Below are 19,465 nucleotides of genomic sequence, written 5' to 3'. Positions count from 1 at the left end.
GACGCTGGCCACATGTTCTTTTCTCTCCTGATCCTGGAGTGACGCATTAGATGCTTAAATGGGATTTTGACAGTAATAAGTGATATGGTATGCATTTATTTATCCCTGGTAAACTTCACATTCACTGGCCTATTATGTTTACTTTCCAGTATTTGAGGTTAAGAAAATTATTTTTACTTCTACAAACCCGTCTGGTGTATAAACAGACACTTGGTAGATTTTATAGGAGCACATGGAAATGTAGAAATACTCTCAGGCACTTCCTGAAGTTCCATTAACTTTATCTTAATGATCTCTCCAGATAATTGCAGCAGCCTTTTAGCACCTATTTCTCCCTGATTTTTTGGCATCCTGCTGTAGACAGTGATTTCAGCAGTAGAAGAGTTTCATCAGCAGCTTTAATTGGTTTCTTGCTTCTCTTGTGGCCACACAAGTGGACATTTAGTTGTTTCATAGATTTAGCTGTGTCCATTACTATATAAGTTCCATACTGCAGAGCATTCAGGTAAAAAATTAACTTAGTGATAACGGTGTATGGCAGAAACATGCTTTACAGAAGATTTAGGAGACTTTTAATTGTATTTTATAATTTTAAACTTCCTTTCAGACAAGACATTAAAACTGGAATTTATTTCTGAATTCCCTTTTTGTTAAAATCTGGAGTTACTTTCCCTTTGAAAGTGACTGAAGTAGGATTCTCAGCTGCTGGTCATCCATAGCTGATCTCCAGAAATAAGCTTACCAAATTAAGAATAATTTTAAAGACACCTTTTTAATGTGTAATGTAAAAACAGAACTGTTAAAATAGAAAGAGATTGTAGAGCTTTCCTATGGATCATTCTCCAAGTATATGACTTCATTGAAATAAAGTATAAAACTGAAAATGTTTATATAAATAGCATAGGGGAAAGGGGAGGGGAGAAGTAAAGCAGTGAGAATAAATTGGAAGAAATAAAAGGCTCGCATTTTCAAGCTGAAACATACCTTTTCAGTAAAGAAGATGGGAACATTTATTAAACCTAGAATTGCAAAGTAATAACATATAGAAAATACTGGCTTTGAATTTCATTTGAATTCAGCCTTCAGAAGTAGATATCCATGGTGTGATTTGGTGATGCATGGTCAATATTGTTCATTTGGGAACTGTTTACCAGCAAGGGGCTACTTCCATGGGGATGGGATACAGACCGGATCACAGATGCAAGGTCCTAGCAATATACAGGCAAAAATAAGGGTTTCGTTAACAACCTATCACTCTGAAAAGTACACTAAAAGCAGAATTTCATACAATGTGACAATAAAACTCAAATTGCCAGGTTTCAGTCTGGATTAGAATCCAGAATTGTAGGTATCTTTAACCAGCTTCCCCCAACTTTACAATTCATCAGCTGGGAATTTGGGTTGTGGAGAGGTATATTTTTTTGTAGTACTGAATACACACAGTGTATATATATACCTATATATGTAGGTATATACAGCTGGTTTTACCTCTTAATAATTTTGTAATTCTGGGGTCAATTTTTCACCTATGTATATCCCTGTACCGCAGTCTCACTGCACCAAACCCATGGCTGTTCGCTACTTTGAGACATACAAATGAGCTACTGTATTTTATAAGCTGAAAGACTAGCATGCTTTTTTTTTTTTCTCATATTGAGGGTTACAGATGTTCCTTGGCATACCTTTTACAGTTGTTGAAGTATATCATAACATTTTAGACTGCATAAATCTCAAACCCTTTGAGTCCGGGGACTAATCAAATAAGCCTGGTAAATTTTCCCAGTGAAACTGCGATGTGGTATTTTGTTGGCATTCCTCAAGCCAGTTCCTGAAAGAGTGAGCAGTTCAGGAAAAAGAGAAGCATATCTAATCAGAACAATACTTTTTTACAAAAAATCTTACTCTACACCAGTCCATTTAAATATTTCTATTAAATAAAGTGAAGTATATAAAGTTAACAAAATAAGGATTTTACTTGATTGGCTTTTATTGCAACTCGTTGTTCTTAGACAAGCTCAACATGGTAGTTAAACAAATGCATCGAAAGGACTAATGATTTCTAACCATATGAAATGTTGAAATTTATTTGATAATTCATCTCTTGGTAATCATAGGAATTGTCAAATACTGCTTAATATGAGAACACATAATATATGTTATTCTACAAAGCTAGTAGGTAACTGATGCAATTCTAAGTAATGTAAGATGGTGTGGGGTTTTTATTAGTCGCTTACTGCAGTTAACTCGCTGGTACTTACTATGCCCATTACTATCCATTAGTATCATTATGGGACAAGTCTTAAAGGAGTTAAGTACATTAAGTACTAACAACTGCAGTAATGTATTACTTTGATAAACCTTTAAAGTTGTTTGCTAAAATGGGAAAATGTTGGGGTATAACTGCACTATGATTAAACTGAATTCAAATGATTTATATCTGAAAGGTGACCGGCAAGAGTCAGTATCTACTGGGCGGTATGATCTAACCAAAGTTTTACACACCTCAGTCAATGCTGCTTGCTGTTTGCGTAACACTGTTGTATGCAGATGCATATGTCCACTTCGCAATAATCTGTTGCTTTTGCCTTTCACACTTTAGAAAGATCTGAATGAGTATTGATAACCGCAGCTGCTTTTAAACAAGACACACTGCATTGTCTGACACAGGACAGCAAGCAAGCAAGCTATAAAGCCCTGAAGTCTATTGCATTAGCTATTCGTCCATCAGATGTGTTGAAAATTAGGTTTAAACTCAGTAATGTCATTTAGAAATACGGTAGCGTGGCTGCACTGCAGACCGCATCATAGTATAGAAAACCCTAAGCTACCTTTCAATAAGCTTGCTTGGGGACTGTAATCAGTGTAATCAAAACAACCTGAAGTTTGCTACAAAGGATAATTTCTCCTGCTTCTCAGGTTAAAAGAAAAAAAAAAGGGAAAATAAAACCATACTAGAAACGCAGAAAATATTCAGGAAACATTTACTGAAGAAGCAGGTGGTCTTATGTAGCTAGATTTCTTTGGTACTCAGCTGAACCCCTTTAATGTAAACTTGGGTGTATGTACACTTCATAAAGGGTGGACAGATCCCACTGAGCTGAGACAGATGTTTCAACTAGATTTGCTTGTCTATGAAAGCTTATGCTTTTGTGCTTGTTTCTTTTAATATTCTTTGTTTCTGATCATTTTCTGCATTTCTTGTATCTTAAGCTATTACAGAAGCCTACCGTATGAAAAATAAATCCAAACAAATGGTACTTAAAACTCGTCTAAATTTGTGTAAAGGAAGGGGTATGTTTTGTAGGACTTGATGTATATCTCTTCCTTCTCTGATATTAAAATTCCATATTGAGAAAATTTCTGTATATCACTGCCATCACGAATTTCCTGTCCACACTCTGCTTTTGGTTGTATGATCTTTGAAACTTGAAGTATTTCACTGTTAACACGGTATTTACAAGCAGTAGTTTTTTAAAAATGGTATTGTTCAGTCTTAACACACATATTTCAATTTAGGAAAGAAGAGCTCTAGAAAGAAGGATATCTGAAATGGAAGAGGAACTGAAAGTAAGTAAACTATTAACATGTTAAACTATTAATAACATATGTCAGTGCAGCATGTAGTCTGGCAGTATTACTGGTCTCTATAATTTCCTTAGAAAATAACTAAGTTATAACTGCGTTTCAGAATCATCCATGTCATAGCTCTAATGAAGCTGTTAGGCCGGCATAAGCAGTCAGATGTGTAGGACCTCTAAGAAAGCACTAAGACTTACGGTTCATTAATGTATTGGCTAACAAGAAACATTCAGAGTGAAATGTTTCTGGAGTGAAACATATCTTTACTTAATCAAGATGGAATTGCAGTCCATGATTTTGATGTGATACCCTCTACTTTATTAACTTAAAAATAATGGTACCATATAATTCCATAGTTATTTACGCATTAATGTTGCTTCAACCCTTATCTCATGCTCTTTAAATTGTGTCATACAGCATGTTACTAATAGCAAAAGAAAATCTTTCCTTTTTATAGTGAATAATAATCAGTTTTTAGTTAAGAAAAAGCAGGAGAGAGATTTCAGACGCTGACCAATACGTAATACTTACCGCATTCACTGATTTCTGGGGTTTTTTTCGACTGTGTATAAACTGAATCCCAGAAGGAAAATTTTTTTAATATATATTTCTGGCCTTTTTTTCCCCCTTTTTTTTTTTTTTTTTTAACCAGTCATGGGTTTTTTTTCATTTCCTGGTTTTATCAGTGTTAAATCCTCTGATAAGATTAAAAAAGTGAAGAAATTTGGCAGGGTTTTTTGTATTATATCCTTGGATATAATATTGGACAGAGCCAACCAAACTGATAGAATTAAAGTCTGACTAGAAAACTAGTGGAACATGATGAAATAGAAAACATTTTTGCACTCCAGAATTTTCAGTCAGTATCACTGGTTTGACATTTGATATTTGTCATTGATTAATAAAAAGTTTCCTTTCAAGCTCATTTTTGAGCTCCCTCTGGTGCTTGGAATCGGCATTAACTTCCAAATACTTTTTGTTAAAATACATGCACAGTTTTGTTAGAGGAATTGTAGCTGCAGATGTAAGCAGAAGGCAACCACAATGCCTCTAGCTGCCTTGGGTTCAGACCAAGATTGTTTGCTGTAAGGGAGGACACAAGTCTGTGGTTCCTCAGTGGGTCTTTAGAAGTGAAATACGTAGAAAGCAAACTATGGTAGAGGAAAATAATTGTGTCCAAGAGTGGAAGACAGGATGTGAGCTTCTATCATCAACCTGTAAATTCCTGTTAGGGGAGGTTGGGCTGCCTAGAAAAACAGAGAATGCAAATTGCCTTCCCCCCCCCCCCCCCCCCCCAAATAAGCAATATGTGAAAGTTTTGAATTAAAGATTAAATACTTTTCCTATCATTTGTTGCACCACTGTGTAAAAGTATACATTAAATGTGTCATTATTTACAGACGTTTGAATAGGAGGTTTAGTTCGTGCAATTAGGATGTTAAGTAAAGAATTCCAGGAATAGCTCTCATTGTTAATGTATCCTGAACTGTTTTGGAAAGCTGTGACTAATCACTGCTGGTTCTTAGATTGCTCTTCAAGAATGTGCCACTTGTTCGATACTTTCCTTTCACAGCAACTTATCTACTTTAAACAGGACTGTCTCTTCTAAATTTTCTTTCAGTTCTGCTCATCTCTAGTTCTTTTAAACATAATATAAAGGGGGGGAGGGGGTTTCCTCATTTTCACTCTTATTTCTTTGATTCCTGCAGAACCTGCAACAAATAAAGCAGATTCAATCTTTGAGACACCTAAATGAGCGACTGGTGATTGAGAATAGGGCCTTGACCCGAGTGGTTGCCAAGCTCTCAGGGTCCCATAGGCAACTCCGCTCTTTGGACTTGTAATTTCTTCCTTCTCCTTTGTGTAGCCAGGCAGGTGTTGACATTCAGTTTGTGCTTGGGTAGAATTTTACTATTAACACTTGTGTGCCAGAAACTGCCTTAACTGCTGCTCGGTTATGGAAGCGTGGCTAAAGCATGGTGTCCAGTGTACCAACTAGAGGTGTCGCAGATGTGTGGGTATGGTGTGGTATTGTCCTTGCTAGCACTGAAGCTTGTCCCTGCTCACTCAAAGATAAATTGGCAATGATCCAGGAGACCTTTGACATGTTAAAACCTTGGCAACAATTGAAAGGATTTGAATTCGCACTAGGATACACTCAAGTCAGTCCCTTCTTTTGATGTTCGAGTAAATGCTCAAATTAAATAGATTTTTTTGCCTCTAGTTTTCTAACAAATTGAAATTAGGAATTGAGCTTTTTTACTGCAGTATAATTGAAGTGCATAGAATTGATACAAATCTAGTCTCAACTAAAGAATGTTTGAGAACTGGTTTCAATATTGTGTATTCCTGAACAGTTGCATTAGAACTTTATTTCTTACCTTTGTGTCTTTTAGTGTTTAGAGGGGACCAAACTCTTTTCTTTCAGAAATGTATTGGAATTTCAAGTTGATACACTTACTTTCAAATGTTTTTACATATTAACTTCCCGTATGGTTCTGGCCAATCCTTATTTTTATCTAGACAGATTGAAACACCCAGTTTTAGCACTGGTTGTTGGTTTATATTGCTATATATGTAGGAATATAATGCATGGCCTGTACAAACACAGACACAAAAACCCCTGCCTGTTGTGTCAGATTGGTTCATACCAGTTCAGTCTTCTTTTGTTAAAGCTATGAACTGGTTTGAGTTTCATCTTGGAAAAAAGTGCCAGTTTGTTGTCTTTAGTGTTATTTCAGGACCATTTCAGAAACCTTCTGTGAGAAACAGAATGTAGTTTCATTCCACACCAAATCTATATGCCTTTCTTCCTCCTCTTATGTAACAGCTGAATAGGGTGGAGGTTTCAGTGAGCTTATAAGATGTGTAAGTAAAACTAAGTTTAAGATGTGTAGGTGAAACAGATTTTAAAATGTGCAGTCACTTCTGCAGTGACTCTTGCTAAACCGCTTACCCTTGCCTGCCCCTTCCCGCTTAGAAGCAAGGCAAGGAGTGTACATTTTTTAATTCTGCTCAGCAGTCTGATCTCAGGTTTTTCCCACCAAGAGGCATGAAATAAAGAGAAGGTTTATCCTTTGGCTTTGTGTCTTCCTGGAGCTGGTCTGAACAATAGGATGTAGATAGAAAGGTTGCTCCTGGTCCAGGTCCTGCATTCCTCAACATTCCCTTGTGTTAACCCTTCAGCTCACTGACCTGGCTGAGAACAAATCCCTTTATTCCTTATATTACTGGCTCCACCTCACCCCAGAGTTGTTGAATCACTAAACTAACATGCAGAAAGCAGCAGGCACACACTGCTGCATGAGGAGGGAGAGCTGTCGCTTTAGGGCAGCCCATTTTACTTCAGCTTCAGCTAACAATGTGGGTTTTCAACACAGCTGAGCTAATCTAATGACTGCTGTCCACAGCCACACATCCATACAGTCTTTTTTTGCTAGCACTAGCATTCCTTTAACCACGGTAAGCCAGTTCAGGGTGTTAACCCACAGAAAACTATTCAGTATTCCTTTCTGTAGGGGGAGTTTTCAATGGCAGATCATTGTGGAGCTTGAGGAGGCTGGCTAGCAAAAGAAACGCAATGGAAACACAGCAGGGAGGCTTGACATTATGATGGGAGCTTAACCATAGCAGTGTGCCTGATGAATCTGAGGAGGTACCTTTTTGTAATCTTAATTTACAAAGCTGTTTTGTATGTAAAAAGTGTTAAATCCTCCGGCAAACAGAGACATTATTATTACTATACAGAGTTGAGTTGGTTTCATGTATGCCAGGTGATTATTGAATCATGTTAAGTGCCTTAACAGCACTGCAAAGTTACTGGCTAGTTATACACAATACACATAGGCAAAATAGTGCATTTGTAATCTTATTCAAGAATCTCATCACAGGAAGATACTTTGCTATTTTAGTGAGAAGCAAATTGGAATTCAAAGTGTTAAGTACAGTGTGTAACTATTTTTACTGAATATACTGCAAAACTTTTTTTTCCTGCCTCTGCACATGAAAGGTGTGTGGTGTCACCTCATGAGAAGTTTGAGTACCAGAGAAATGCAGTGCTCAAAAAAATTGCATAAATGTCTTTGGCTAGGTTTAAGTATGTGGGGATTAGAATAGATTGAGAAGCATAAGTATTTTAGGTTACTTGAGCTTATCCTTCCTGATCAATCTCCTATTACTCATAACTGCTTTTGTCTCCTACCAGTCTTCCCCTATTCTTTAGCAGACTCACAACAAAAGAGAAGATATTTTCTTAATACCTATTCTACCTACTAGTTTAATCAGGATTAAAATTTATCTACTGAGATTTGCAGACATGTAATGGTACTGGATTATGTTAAAATTCTACATTTGAACAGCACCTTTTTTATTAAACTAGTTCACCAGTAAATATACCACTGTGTGGGCCTTCTTGTATGTCACTAAGCATTTTGGGCTGCAGCTCCTTAGTCAGTCAGTTGAAGGAGGACTGTGACATTCCTGGAATTACTTTGAGGTTTCACTGGAAAGCATACACGACCACACTTGCTGAGATACCCATTTAACAAGACCAAAACTAGAGCCCCTTGCTTCCTAGATGAAGGCTGTTACGGTTTCACCCAGGATCTTTAGTGTGAAGTGGGGAACAGAATGAAAAGGACGAAGGGAAGGTTTTGGTTGTTTTGCCTGAACAAATGGCTGTACCATTGTTTGCAGACACACATCATAGAACCGCCCCAGGTTTATCCTGATATTAGAGGTGTACGCACGAATGCATGGTACACGCGCCTGTTATCTGGATATGACCCCTAGCACGTGTATCTCGGATAACAGTCGTTGGTTTTTACAGCTTAGAAACTCTAACATAGATAATATTTGAAAATAGCCAAACAATTATTTGTGTTGCCCAATTCCAAACACCTTGCCGTGGTTTTTGAAAGTAATCAGCATTTTACAGCACTTCCTGTTCAGAGCACAGCTCTCTCTTGACTACAATGGAAGCTTCCCTCTGACTCTTTGAAGAGCTCAGTTTAGGTGGCTTGCCCTAAGCTCTACCAGAGCAGAGTTGGAATGCAGGTTAGCAGAATGATTTTTACTTACTCCAGTTGTAGAGACCACCTTTTTCCTCTTATGATCTCCAGCTGTCTTTCTTTCACATATTTTGGTATTTTCAGGTAAATAAACTCTAGATCCTATACCTCAGTCATCTTCAGTGCATCATCATGTTTCGCTCTATGAGGGGGTCTTCTATTTGCTGAACTGAGTGTGCACAGGAATCCTCCAGAGATGTGAAAATGAAGCCTCTAGTGTAATGCACGGTTAATCCCTGCATTTTAAAACCTGTCAGTTCTTTCTGTTCCATAACAATGTTCTGAATATAATGGGGTTGAAAGTATAATTTTGCTTGAATAAAATGAAAACAAAACTAGTGGCAAGAAAATTTCTTCATGAAAAAATACGTAGCAGTTGTTACATAGGTTATTAGCTGGACTTAGACCTCTTGCATGCACTTGCACTTGAGGTTACTGAATAACTGCTGTGCAGGAATAAGCTGATACCTCCTGTGTAAACCTGCTGCTAGAAACCATACACATAATTTAGCCATGAGTGTTATGGGTGGTTTGTTATCAGTGTGTGAATGTAGATACGGAGAACTGCTGAGATTACTTCTGGTTTCTCCGACAAGTTAAATTCTTCCAGTACAAACCTCTGTGCACTGACTTGTCCTTCTTTCCTGTCTGATCCTGTCCAACTCTCACCTCACTTGGCTTCTGCCTTCCAGCTTTTGTGCTTGTGTGTCACCCATCTCCTGTAGCAACCTTAACTTGCCATCTCCTAACTTGCTGAATGCCTGAGTATGCAGCCTGATGTTTCAGTGATCTCTTTCAATGATCTGATCTTGTGTGAACTATGCTATTCAGGGATACGAGCTGAAATTACAGGATGTGCGCTTCAACATGAGTTTGGAAGTGGTTGGAAGGTTAATGCTGTGAGCTAACAAGCTGAATCACACTGTATCTGATCTGGGTGAAGTCATCCACGAGCACAGTGGTAGATACGCTTAGCCACAGCATGTTTTTATGAAACTCTGCAAATGCAGCATAGACAAGCCTCTTTAAACTGTTGGTAATTAACATTTCTTTTTTGGTTTGCACTGAAATTTGAAGCATTTAATTACGCTACTGTAATGTTACTGTAACACTACTTTCTTCACGCTACTGTAAATGCTTTTGTCGGAGGCTTGTCATCTGCACCACCAAGTTTCAGTGCATCTAGTCCAAGCAAATGAAACCTCCTAATCTATAACTCTTAACTGTATCATGCCAAAAGGTGCAATTTTTCTGAACTGCTGAATGAAGGGGGAGAACTGCCAAGATGCTTAAGCTGAATGAAGATTTTTATGCCTGGGATTTGTCTGCTTTTACTTGCCGTATGATAGCAAATAACCATCATGTTTCATTTCTCACAGATGCTACCAGACCTGAAGGCAGACAACCAGAGGCTAAAAGATGAAAATGGGGCCTTGATCAGAGTTATAAGCAAACTTTCCAAATAAAGGGTTTACTACAGCAGCAAATAACGGTATTGCACATCACTAGTAACTCCAGTGGACCATAGTATGGCAGTCACTGGAAGTGTGGGAAGATCCCTTGGAGACTGTCATTTTTCAGATATCCTGCCAAACGCCCTCTTACCTGTGTGTTTTTTTGTATCAAGATCATTGTTTCTGTTAAAACGCAGCTGCTGAGATGAAACGACTGAGAAATCTTGTTTACAGCTACAGCGTAATAAGGAGAGTGTTCAAGGCCAGATATGCCTCAGATATTTAACCAGTAAGCCTTAGTTGTACATAAACACTTTTACATCAACAAAAGCTTTCAGCTCTCACAGAAGACAGTTACTCAATAATGTTTTTGTTGTGCCACAATTCCCAGGTTTTTTCTATACTCAGTTTTTCTTTAAACCTTAAGGGTTTGGTTTTTTTTCCCTTCTAATTATTCATGTACCAGATTGTCTTGTACAGTGTTTTCACAGCTTTACCATTTGCAGAGACCACACACCCTTTTAAATTACATATTTGTGTAGCTACCTAGAGATGTATTGTCCAGCCACCTGGAACAGAGATGCCTGGTGGAACATTTGCTTTCACTGTTTGTGCAATATGCATTTATTTCCTATACAAAATGCTTTAAAAGTCAGTTGAAACTAGAAATATTTTAAGAGTCCTGTTCTGCCTTTATTGGTCACTTTAAAAATTAAAAAAATAAAAAAAAAGTTTGTAGTGAAAGATGTTAGATCCTGTAATCGTCACATTCATTTGAGCAGGTACTGAGTGATGCTGTATATATAAATGTGTACTGGTTTGATTTTTCAGACCACCACGTGGCATGCTTGAATATATTTCCCTATTGCAAATGTCTGTTAATGCAAATTAGGCTACTCCAGAATAGTGTGTTTAACAAAGTTCATTAATTTTTATGGTATAAAGAATTTAGACATTGTACATTGTATGGAGCCCTATCGTTACAAAAGGTCTAAACTATATAAAATACTTTATTATCTTTTCCTCCCATTTTTTTTTATTTGATAGTGTTCACCATAATAAAAAATTGCATAAATATAACTGCTTCACTACATTTCACATACCTGTATTTATCTGAGTGCTGTCCAAAACTGTTGTGCTAGCCAAAGTAATGTACTAAATCATCTGAGAAACATAACCCGTTACACTCACATTAATGTTTATATGCACTGTTGCTGCCATGTGAGAAGGCATCCAATTTGATAACACCATCATGTCAGACCATTTTATACATTTCAGTGGCCTTTAAAAACAAAGAAAGTACTTAAGTGAAGATCGCTTTTGTTAGAAACAGCTTTTATATTTTCACTAAACCATTCAAACTACAACATCCTATCGGCACATAGTTTATTGCCTAAAACCACTGAGCAGATCAGCCATTAAAACAAACTGTACATTGTAAAGCTTGTAGTAGCTATTGTATTATTGATTATATTGTATACTATATTAAATGTGAATTTGTACCCCTTCATTTAAAAAGGTCATTGTGTTCTACTGCCGACTTGGGGGGCGGGGGGTAGTTTTTTCTGGACTGGGATATGTTTTGGTAAGGAAGACATGATGTCCTCTCTGTTGATTGGTTTTTTGAAGATGTAAGGTTATGCTCTTACTACCAAGCTCAGGATTCTTGATTTTAAAGGTACACAGATAGTTTGAGATATCTTATTGTAATTGATCTGTATGAGAGGTGGGTCTGAACCATAGGGACTTCCATTGTCTTACGCTAACATAAAATAAAGAATGGAATGGCTGCAACGTATTGAGTTCTGTTACAAGACAGTTAGGCATATTCTGGATTATATTTGGTAAAGTTTGGGTGCCTGTGAATGATTAAATACGTGTTTCTAATATTTTAGTGTTTTATATTTAGGTTATTTATTCTTTATATCTAAAAAATGAATGGCTACTGTGCTATATTGATTTTATTGGTAGTACTGAGCAGACCTTGTATCTGCATGAAACTAGTTGCAAAACCCACTATTTTGGAAAAAAAAAAAAATTGTATTTTGACATATACAAATAAAATGAATACAAACTATTTTAAATGTGTGAAAGTTTTACTGAGAAGACATTGAAATTTGTTATGAATTTAAACCATGTTATATATTTAAATTCTTTGGTGGGCATTTTTCATTCATAACGTTATTCGGATGCAAGGTTCAAGTACCTTTCAAAGATTGTAATCAAATTGTGATTATTTGCACATCATTGTACATGCACATCTGTAAATGCAACAGTAAAAATGCCATATTTATGCAATCTGTAACAACTTGGACAAATGTTTATATATTTTACATAAACCTGTCTGTGTGCAGAATCTGAGAACCATTTTTTACGGGATATCAACCACATCTCACAAAGTGATTGCTAAACTTTTATCACCATCTTACTGTACTGACCACATTGCAAATCAAACACATCCCCAGAAAATCCAGCTACCACAGAGAGAAAATGGGGAGTGGAGGATTATTTTATTATCTAGGAGACAGTTTCATAGAATGTTTTGGGTTGGAAGGAACCTTTAAAGACCATCTAGTTCCAACCGCTCTGCCACGGGCAGGGACACCTTCCACCAGACCAGGTTGCTCAAAGCCCCTGTGTCCAACCTGGCCTTGAACACTGCCAGGGATGGGGCAGCCACAGCTTCTCTGGGCAACCTGTGCCAGCGCCTCATCACCCTCATAGTAAAGAATTTCTTCCTAATAGCCAGTCTAAATGTAGAAGAAATACAATATTGCTGGCTGCTGACTCAGAACTAACCTCAGCCGTGAAGGAAGCTGTGGCCTGGGGAGGAGGAGTGACCGACCATGGCTATGGAAGCAGCACAGGCAGCAGAGTGCAGGGAGGTGGTGGTAAGAACTGCCTGACCTTCATGGCTCAAATGGTAGCACTTACCTAAAAGAAAAGACTTGGGAGCTGGAATATAATTTTTGCCCACCTCATCCCCCTCACCGTAAACAATTCCCTCCGTACCCCCTAGTTCCTGCTACATGTCGCTTTCAGACCGCTGCCATTTCCTTGCCAGATTGCAAAAAGAGCAGTTGTAATTCATGCTGTGTAGGCTGGTGCAGTTGTTTGCTCAGCACCAAGTACAAAATGTGAGTCTCACTATTCCCTCCTTTAGAAACACCTTTCATGCTAAACCCTGGTTTGTGCTCAGATGAACATTAAACCAATGGGGATTCATCTTACCTGTTCTGCATTCCTGGGCCCTGTCCATCTGGTGGTCTTTTAACAACAACAGTGTTGTCGCAGAACAACTGTTCTCTTGTTTCTGTTTTAGAAAGGTAACTATTTGCATGACATCTTACAGAAAAGGCAAAAAGCATGCTCCTGGGTAGCTGAAGATTCCTGCTTTAGGAGATGTGCATCAAGGGAGACATTTCCTTCACCTTTATCACACAGAAATGGGCTCCAGACAAGATAGCTCCTACCCCAGCTACCTGACCTAAGCATGAGGTTTATAGTCAACAGTGAGGGCACCACATAATTTCTTTTTAAATGAAGTGATTATGAAAACAATCATTACACTGACTTGTACTTGACCTGGGTGATCCTGGCAGTGGCTTGGCTCTCCACAGCTGGCACTTCCCAGTTCTTCTGTGGGCACCTTGAGGTTTTCCCCACTGGTGTAGCACACCAGCTCCTCCAGAAAGGAACATGCACCCTTATGTCTCTGTCATGTTGCTTGTGGTCTCATGGCAGAAGCATAAATGGAGGTGGGCAAATGTGCCATGCTGCACTGCAGTGCACTGTCCCCCCAGAGCTCCAGCTGGGCCGGCTCGCCACAGCATGAGGGGCTCGTGGCATCTGTGGGCCCAAGCCTGGCCAGTACGGAAGGTGCAGGCAGCCATGTTCTCAGTTACACTGAAAGTCACTTTTCCCCTTTGTAGCTTCAGCTCCTCTAACTTCACATGATGCAGTGTGGGCAGGAGGTAATTTTGAGATTCGAATTGTGCAACTGAGAGGTTAACATGTTTTAGAGATGAAATTCAAATTCCAGCTACAATCCAGAGGACTGTCACAGCAAAACACAACACAAATGCACTATACAATTTTAAACTCCCCAGCCATACAAACATTACAGAATTTTTTGTAGAGCCTGGTTTTTTTTAAAGAGAATGGAGAAACAATTGTGACTGCACTGCAGAGAGCTGCTTTCCTACCTGCTTTAAATCTTGAAACAGTTCTGGTCACCTCAGTGAAATCGCAGGTTTTCCCCATGTAGGAATAGCCAGTCTGTTGGGGAACAGAAGAAACAATTTGCTGAAGTTTTCAAGAAGTTCTTGCTGCTCATGGTTATGTACACAGTGTTAACATTTATCTTTGGTGATTCAGCTTCCTCGTGTTCTTATGTCAAAGCCACTAATTACAAGGGTAAAAAATGCTGGTGACAAGTTATTTGCTTTACATTTGTTTTTATTGCAAGAGCAGCAGTTGACACTTGTTGGGGGTAATAGCAAGTAGTAATGTGCTCTGCCTCAGCATAGATGTAAGACTAGAACAGTCCTAAAGGTGGCCGCAGGTGCCTTACTGCACAGAAGGCAGAATTAAGAAAATAAAAACCAAAGCAAACCTCCCAACCCCACAGTGAATTGCTCACACTTTAAAGGGAGAGCTGCTGCCACACTGATGAAGTCACTGGCTATTCCTGCTTGTGTCAGCACCTCCCCATTTTGTATTACTGATTAGATAGGAAAAGTATGTAGCCTTTAGAGAAAGGAGGAACTGTTTGGTTCTTTCGGCTATAAACATCACCTGTTGGATGTCTAATGTTTCTGATCTGGCACAGGGATAATTACAACAGGGACAAAAGCCCCACATTCCAGCTCATTATTTCACCCTTGTTACTTGGGTTCTGCACGTCTCTTTTGCAAACCTGTTAAGGCTTAGCAGAAGTAGTTAGTCCAGGCAGCACAATTCATCTTCCAGTGTGGTCTTTTCCCTTTGTTTTATTTGCTGGAGGAAAAAAACGGGGGTTGGGGGGATGGGGCAACATGATACGATCTATTTATTTCCTTGGTAGAATCACAGAATGGTTTGGGTTGGAAGGGACCTTAGAGATGATCCACTTCCAACCCCCTGCCATGGGCAGGGACACCTTCCACTAGACCAGGTTGCTCGAAGTCCCATCCAGCCTGGCCTTGAACACTGCCAGGGATGGGGCAGCCACAGCTTCTCTGGGCAACCTGTGCCAGTGTCTCATCACCCTCACAGTAAAGAGTTTCTTCCTAATATCTTCCTAATATCTAAATCTCCCCTCTGTCAGTTTAAAGCCATTCCCTCTTGTCCTGTCACTCCACGCCCTTGTAAAAAATCCCTCTCCAGATTTCTTGTAGGCCCCATTTAAGTACTGGAAGGCTGCCTGCTGCACCTCCCCTTGCCTCCTTATCCGCCCCCAAAAGAAAGCAGAAGATAGCCCTGGTGCTCTCATTTCATGTCTGCACTATATACCCCTGTTTTAATGATATGTCTCCACCTCAAAATAGGACAGGCCTGAGGGAGCTGCATCATGGCATCTAAAATAAAGGTACCGTTCTCCCTGGTGGTTACCCAGACCTGCACCCCAAGTCTTCCAAAGAACCGAGCATGACTTCATTACATCAGCTAGTACAAAATACACATTTACACAAAATTTACACAAAATGCACATCTAGCTACACAGTCGAGTCACTGACCAGAAACAAGATTTAATGAAAAAGTGAGTTTGCTTAAAAATACAAACCCACGTTGACATCAGCTGCTGACACTAGGGGCAGGATGCTCCAACCGTCACAGCTCACCTCTGGTTTTAGCTGTATGAAAAGCAGCAAATGACAGTGTGTTCTATCCTCTCACTTAACCCGTGGCTACAGGTGCTGCATTATGTTAAATAAACTGCCTCGGAGCTCATCCTCATCTCCCCGTGTATGAAACACCGGTGCTCTATGAAAATAATAGAGCTTGTTCTGTGGGCTGTTACTATGCTTCTTTCGTCCCTGCATAAAAAAGGATCAATGCTATTGAAAACTATCGGGGGGGAAGGGGGAAGCAACGCTGCGCGGGGACTGTGCGCTAGTACCCCTTCATCAGGCTGTGCCTGGGGACAACGACCCGGCAGCAGCCTCCAGGCCGTGGGGGAGCCCCGGCGCGGGGCAGGGCCGAGAGGTGGCACCACACGGCCTCGCTGCACGAGGTTGCGCCGGGGCCGCGCCGCGGCTCCTCCCGGCCTCCAGCGGGGCTCCTCCGTGCGAGGTGCCGGCCGGCTGTGACCGCGCAGCGCGGCACGAAGGCTGAGCCCGGGGCGGTGTGTGTCCGGGAGGGCACCGTGGTGTCTGCAGCTCACCCCCTCCGACAGCAGTACGTAGTGAAGGGCTCACAGCACAGGGACTCGAGGAAATTCTGCCTCTGCTGTAAGCTGAGCCGGGTCTAGTGTGACAGGTGAAGCGTGGCGGAGAACTGCAATCTCAAGATAGTTTAGAGCTCACCTCTAGAGACAAGGGAATGCACGGAGTTAGCCTCAATGCAGCAAGGACTGCTTTTAAGTGTCTTGTACTGAAAGCAAAAGGAGCTGCACGATTTAACACTCTGGGAATGGCAGAAAGCCCTCAGCTTGGCTGATGAGCTGAAATCCAGCCCATCAGGAGATAGAACCTGTAACCCAAGGGGGGCTGGCCAGTGAGTCTGGGGGATCAGCTCCCCTGTGCGGTGAGCACTCCTGTGCTGTGTGAACGAAGAGACCCGCAGACCAGGAGCAGACACACTCAGCAAGCACCACAGGACGGCTCTGGTACAGCTGAGAGAGAAGAACAACAACAAAAAAAGTAATCCTCCATATCAGAAGTTGTCAAGCCAGCAGTTCATAGCAGCACTGCACTGGGTTGAAATGCCAGAACGCTGGTTAACTCCGTCTTGCTCAACCCCCTTTCAGCACAGTCACTACATAAATGTGCTGCTTCGCTTTGTAACCAGAGCACCCTACCGCTGTGAGGTCCTCGTAGTTGTCCCTTTGTCTCCTTCAATCTCTCCTGCCTGTTCATGGCCTTGCAAGCATGTCAGCACACCATGGGCACTCACAGCATTCTCGTCTCCTCAACCTTTTCTCCTCAGCTCTGCAAGGATAGGGTTCTGCCCCTATTTCCAAGGCATCATATAGCAGTATTTTCTGTGAAAGAGAAGGCTTTGAGGTCTAATTACATTCCCTGTTATCCCTGGTGACAGCCACACTGATCAGAAGACCCCAGAAGCCACTTCCCTGGGACCTTGAGCACCCTCTGAATTTCCCCATGTCTGGGGAGTGGCACTCAGAGTTGCTACATGCAGGAGCTGCGTGCAAGAACTCCCTTCATATTTTACTAACAAGTCACTACAAGCTTATCGACACGCCGCAGCTGCTGGCGAGAACAGGCTCTCCTCCGTCTTGGGCTCATCTCAGCTGTCAGGCTTCTCAGTCACTCCTGTGTGCCACCCAGATCACCAAAGACTCCCTTGGACATCCAGTCCTTCTGATACTTCCTGTCTATTTCTGCCCCCTTGGACCACCTCCCATCCTACTGCTTGCTTCTTCCATTTTTGTCTCACTTGCTGCTTCTCTCCCCTGTTTCACTCCCCCCTTCAGACCCAATCACTGGTTGCTTCTTCTGGAGCTAACTGCTCTGTAGCTGTATCTTCTACGTACAGTGATTATATTCTTCACTGTGAGGGTGGTGAGGCACTGGCACAGGTTGCCCAGAGAAGCTGTGGCTCTCCCATCCCTGGCAGTGCTCAAAGCCAGGTTGGATGGGGTTTTGAGCAACCTGGTCTAGTGGAAGGTGTCCCTGCCCATGGCAGGAGTGTTGGAACTAGGTGATCTTTGATGTCCAACCCAAACCATTCCATGATTCTATGACTTCTCTACTTCCACAATTCCTCTCTCCACATCTCCAGCAGCCTTGACACTTTGCGTGCTCTCCCTCCACCTCTGTTACTCACCACCTGCTCCCCCTTTCCTCACTGCCTTATCCTGAGCTCGCCCGAAGCACACATCCCTAACAGTTTCAAAGACTCCATTAATCTTTTTCTGACCACTGGATCTTCGTTTTTCAGTGATAACCTAATCTTTACTCAGTAGGGATGTCTCTACCCAGCCATTTAGTTCCCACCTGCTCTTGGTTCCCTCTAATCCAAGGGGGTGGTTTTACCATAAACGAAGCACACCCTACAAATCACCTGTTCCCACTCAGTCCAGTGACTCCCCTCCTCAGGAACCAGCACTATTTTTTGTAGGCCCCTTTCCTATTTTTCTCCTCCATATCTCTGACAGTTTCAGGGTGAAAACAGTGAAAGTTCTTATGCTGTTTTCAACCCATCGTGGTGCTTGCAGGCAAACAGCCATTCACTATTTCTTCATTAACTTCCTTTCATCCCTTTTGGAATGTCCAACAATAAAGCAAACACATAAGGAGACGCCTGTTGGGTCCTAACACCTGATCTGGGAATAACTCCTATAAACTGAGCATTGGCTGTGGATTTGCTGGTGGGCAGGACAGAGTATGCAGCTTGCCCGCTTTCAAGTAACTTTTTATCTTAAAACTTCTTTTTAAGATGTATTTAAAGCTTGTCATCTTAACTACCTTAACTACTTCCACGTTTTCAGCTTGAAAGAGCAAATAATGTATATTATGAGCACAACACATAATTTGGTTTTAAGCATTGTCCACAGTTATTTATAGAAAATCATTAGAAGATAGGCAATGTTTCAATTCACACAAAAATTCAGTCCCAAGCTTTTATCTTAGATGTTTATAGCATGGCCACGTATCATTGACGTAAGTTTCATAGTATATAATACCAACATAATTTTAAGAGTAGGAAGCATTTTTTTTTTTTTTTTAATGATCTTTAAACTATTTTCTCCTTTTGTAGTCTGTTCGGTTTCATACACACTGACTCTGAACTTTTCCAAGTGCTTCCCCCTCCTCTGCTTACAGCCACTGATAAGTCACTACCATTGATTGATTGCTGTTTGTGTTTGTTTTGGACACTTCCAGATGATTGCTACTAATAACCAGTACTAAATTCCTGAAATGTCTGCCTGATTCCTTTTGCCAGGCAACTTCGTTATGGTCCGTCCTATGAAACACAGTAGGCCCTAGAAATACTGCGATGCAGGAGGAAAATAATTGCCAAATGAACGGGTAGCTCAAACAAAGCCTTGCAAAAAGCCATCACACTAAATTCTGCATGCATCATCTACTGCATTTCAGCACAGGCCAAGTTTCTTAGTGAGCTCTCTGAGGAGATCTGTCATCCCTAACTCTAATTCTTTTGGAGCAGTTTTGTGCCTGCTGCACTTTTCTACAGCGT

General features: G+C 40.7%; 1 protein-coding gene and 1 long non-coding RNA gene across 5 annotated transcripts in view; both read left to right on the top strand.

The window, feature by feature from the left end:
- The window catches only part of PPP1R12A (protein phosphatase 1 regulatory subunit 12A), a 145,959-nt gene extending 133,501 nt beyond the window's left edge, over positions 1–12,458 (top strand). For all 4 annotated transcript variants that reach the window (XM_030480545.1, XM_030480549.1, XM_030480544.1 and 1 more), the window contains 2 exons: positions 3,517–3,567; positions 10,028–12,458. In XM_030480545.1, the coding sequence (XP_030336405.1) occupies positions 3,517–3,567; positions 10,028–10,114 (138 nt within the window). In that variant the 3' untranslated portion in view covers positions 10,115–12,458. The remainder of the gene's footprint in view (positions 1–3,516; positions 3,568–10,027) is intronic.
- LOC115605710 lies at positions 1,007–2,936 on the top strand. Its single transcript, XR_003990692.1, has 2 exons — positions 1,007–1,824; positions 1,862–2,936. It is a non-coding gene; the product is annotated as an uncharacterized LOC115605710 (long non-coding RNA).
- Positions 12,459–19,465: the final 7,007 nt, after the last annotated feature.

The sequence above is a fragment of the Strigops habroptila genome, chromosome 3 (assembly GCF_004027225.2).
Source record: "Strigops habroptila isolate Jane chromosome 3, bStrHab1.2.pri, whole genome shotgun sequence".
NCBI lineage: Eukaryota > Metazoa > Chordata > Aves > Psittaciformes > Psittacidae > Strigops > Strigops habroptila.
The sequence above is the reverse complement of the archived record's forward strand: the minus strand, read 5'-3'. Positions and strand labels throughout refer to the sequence as shown.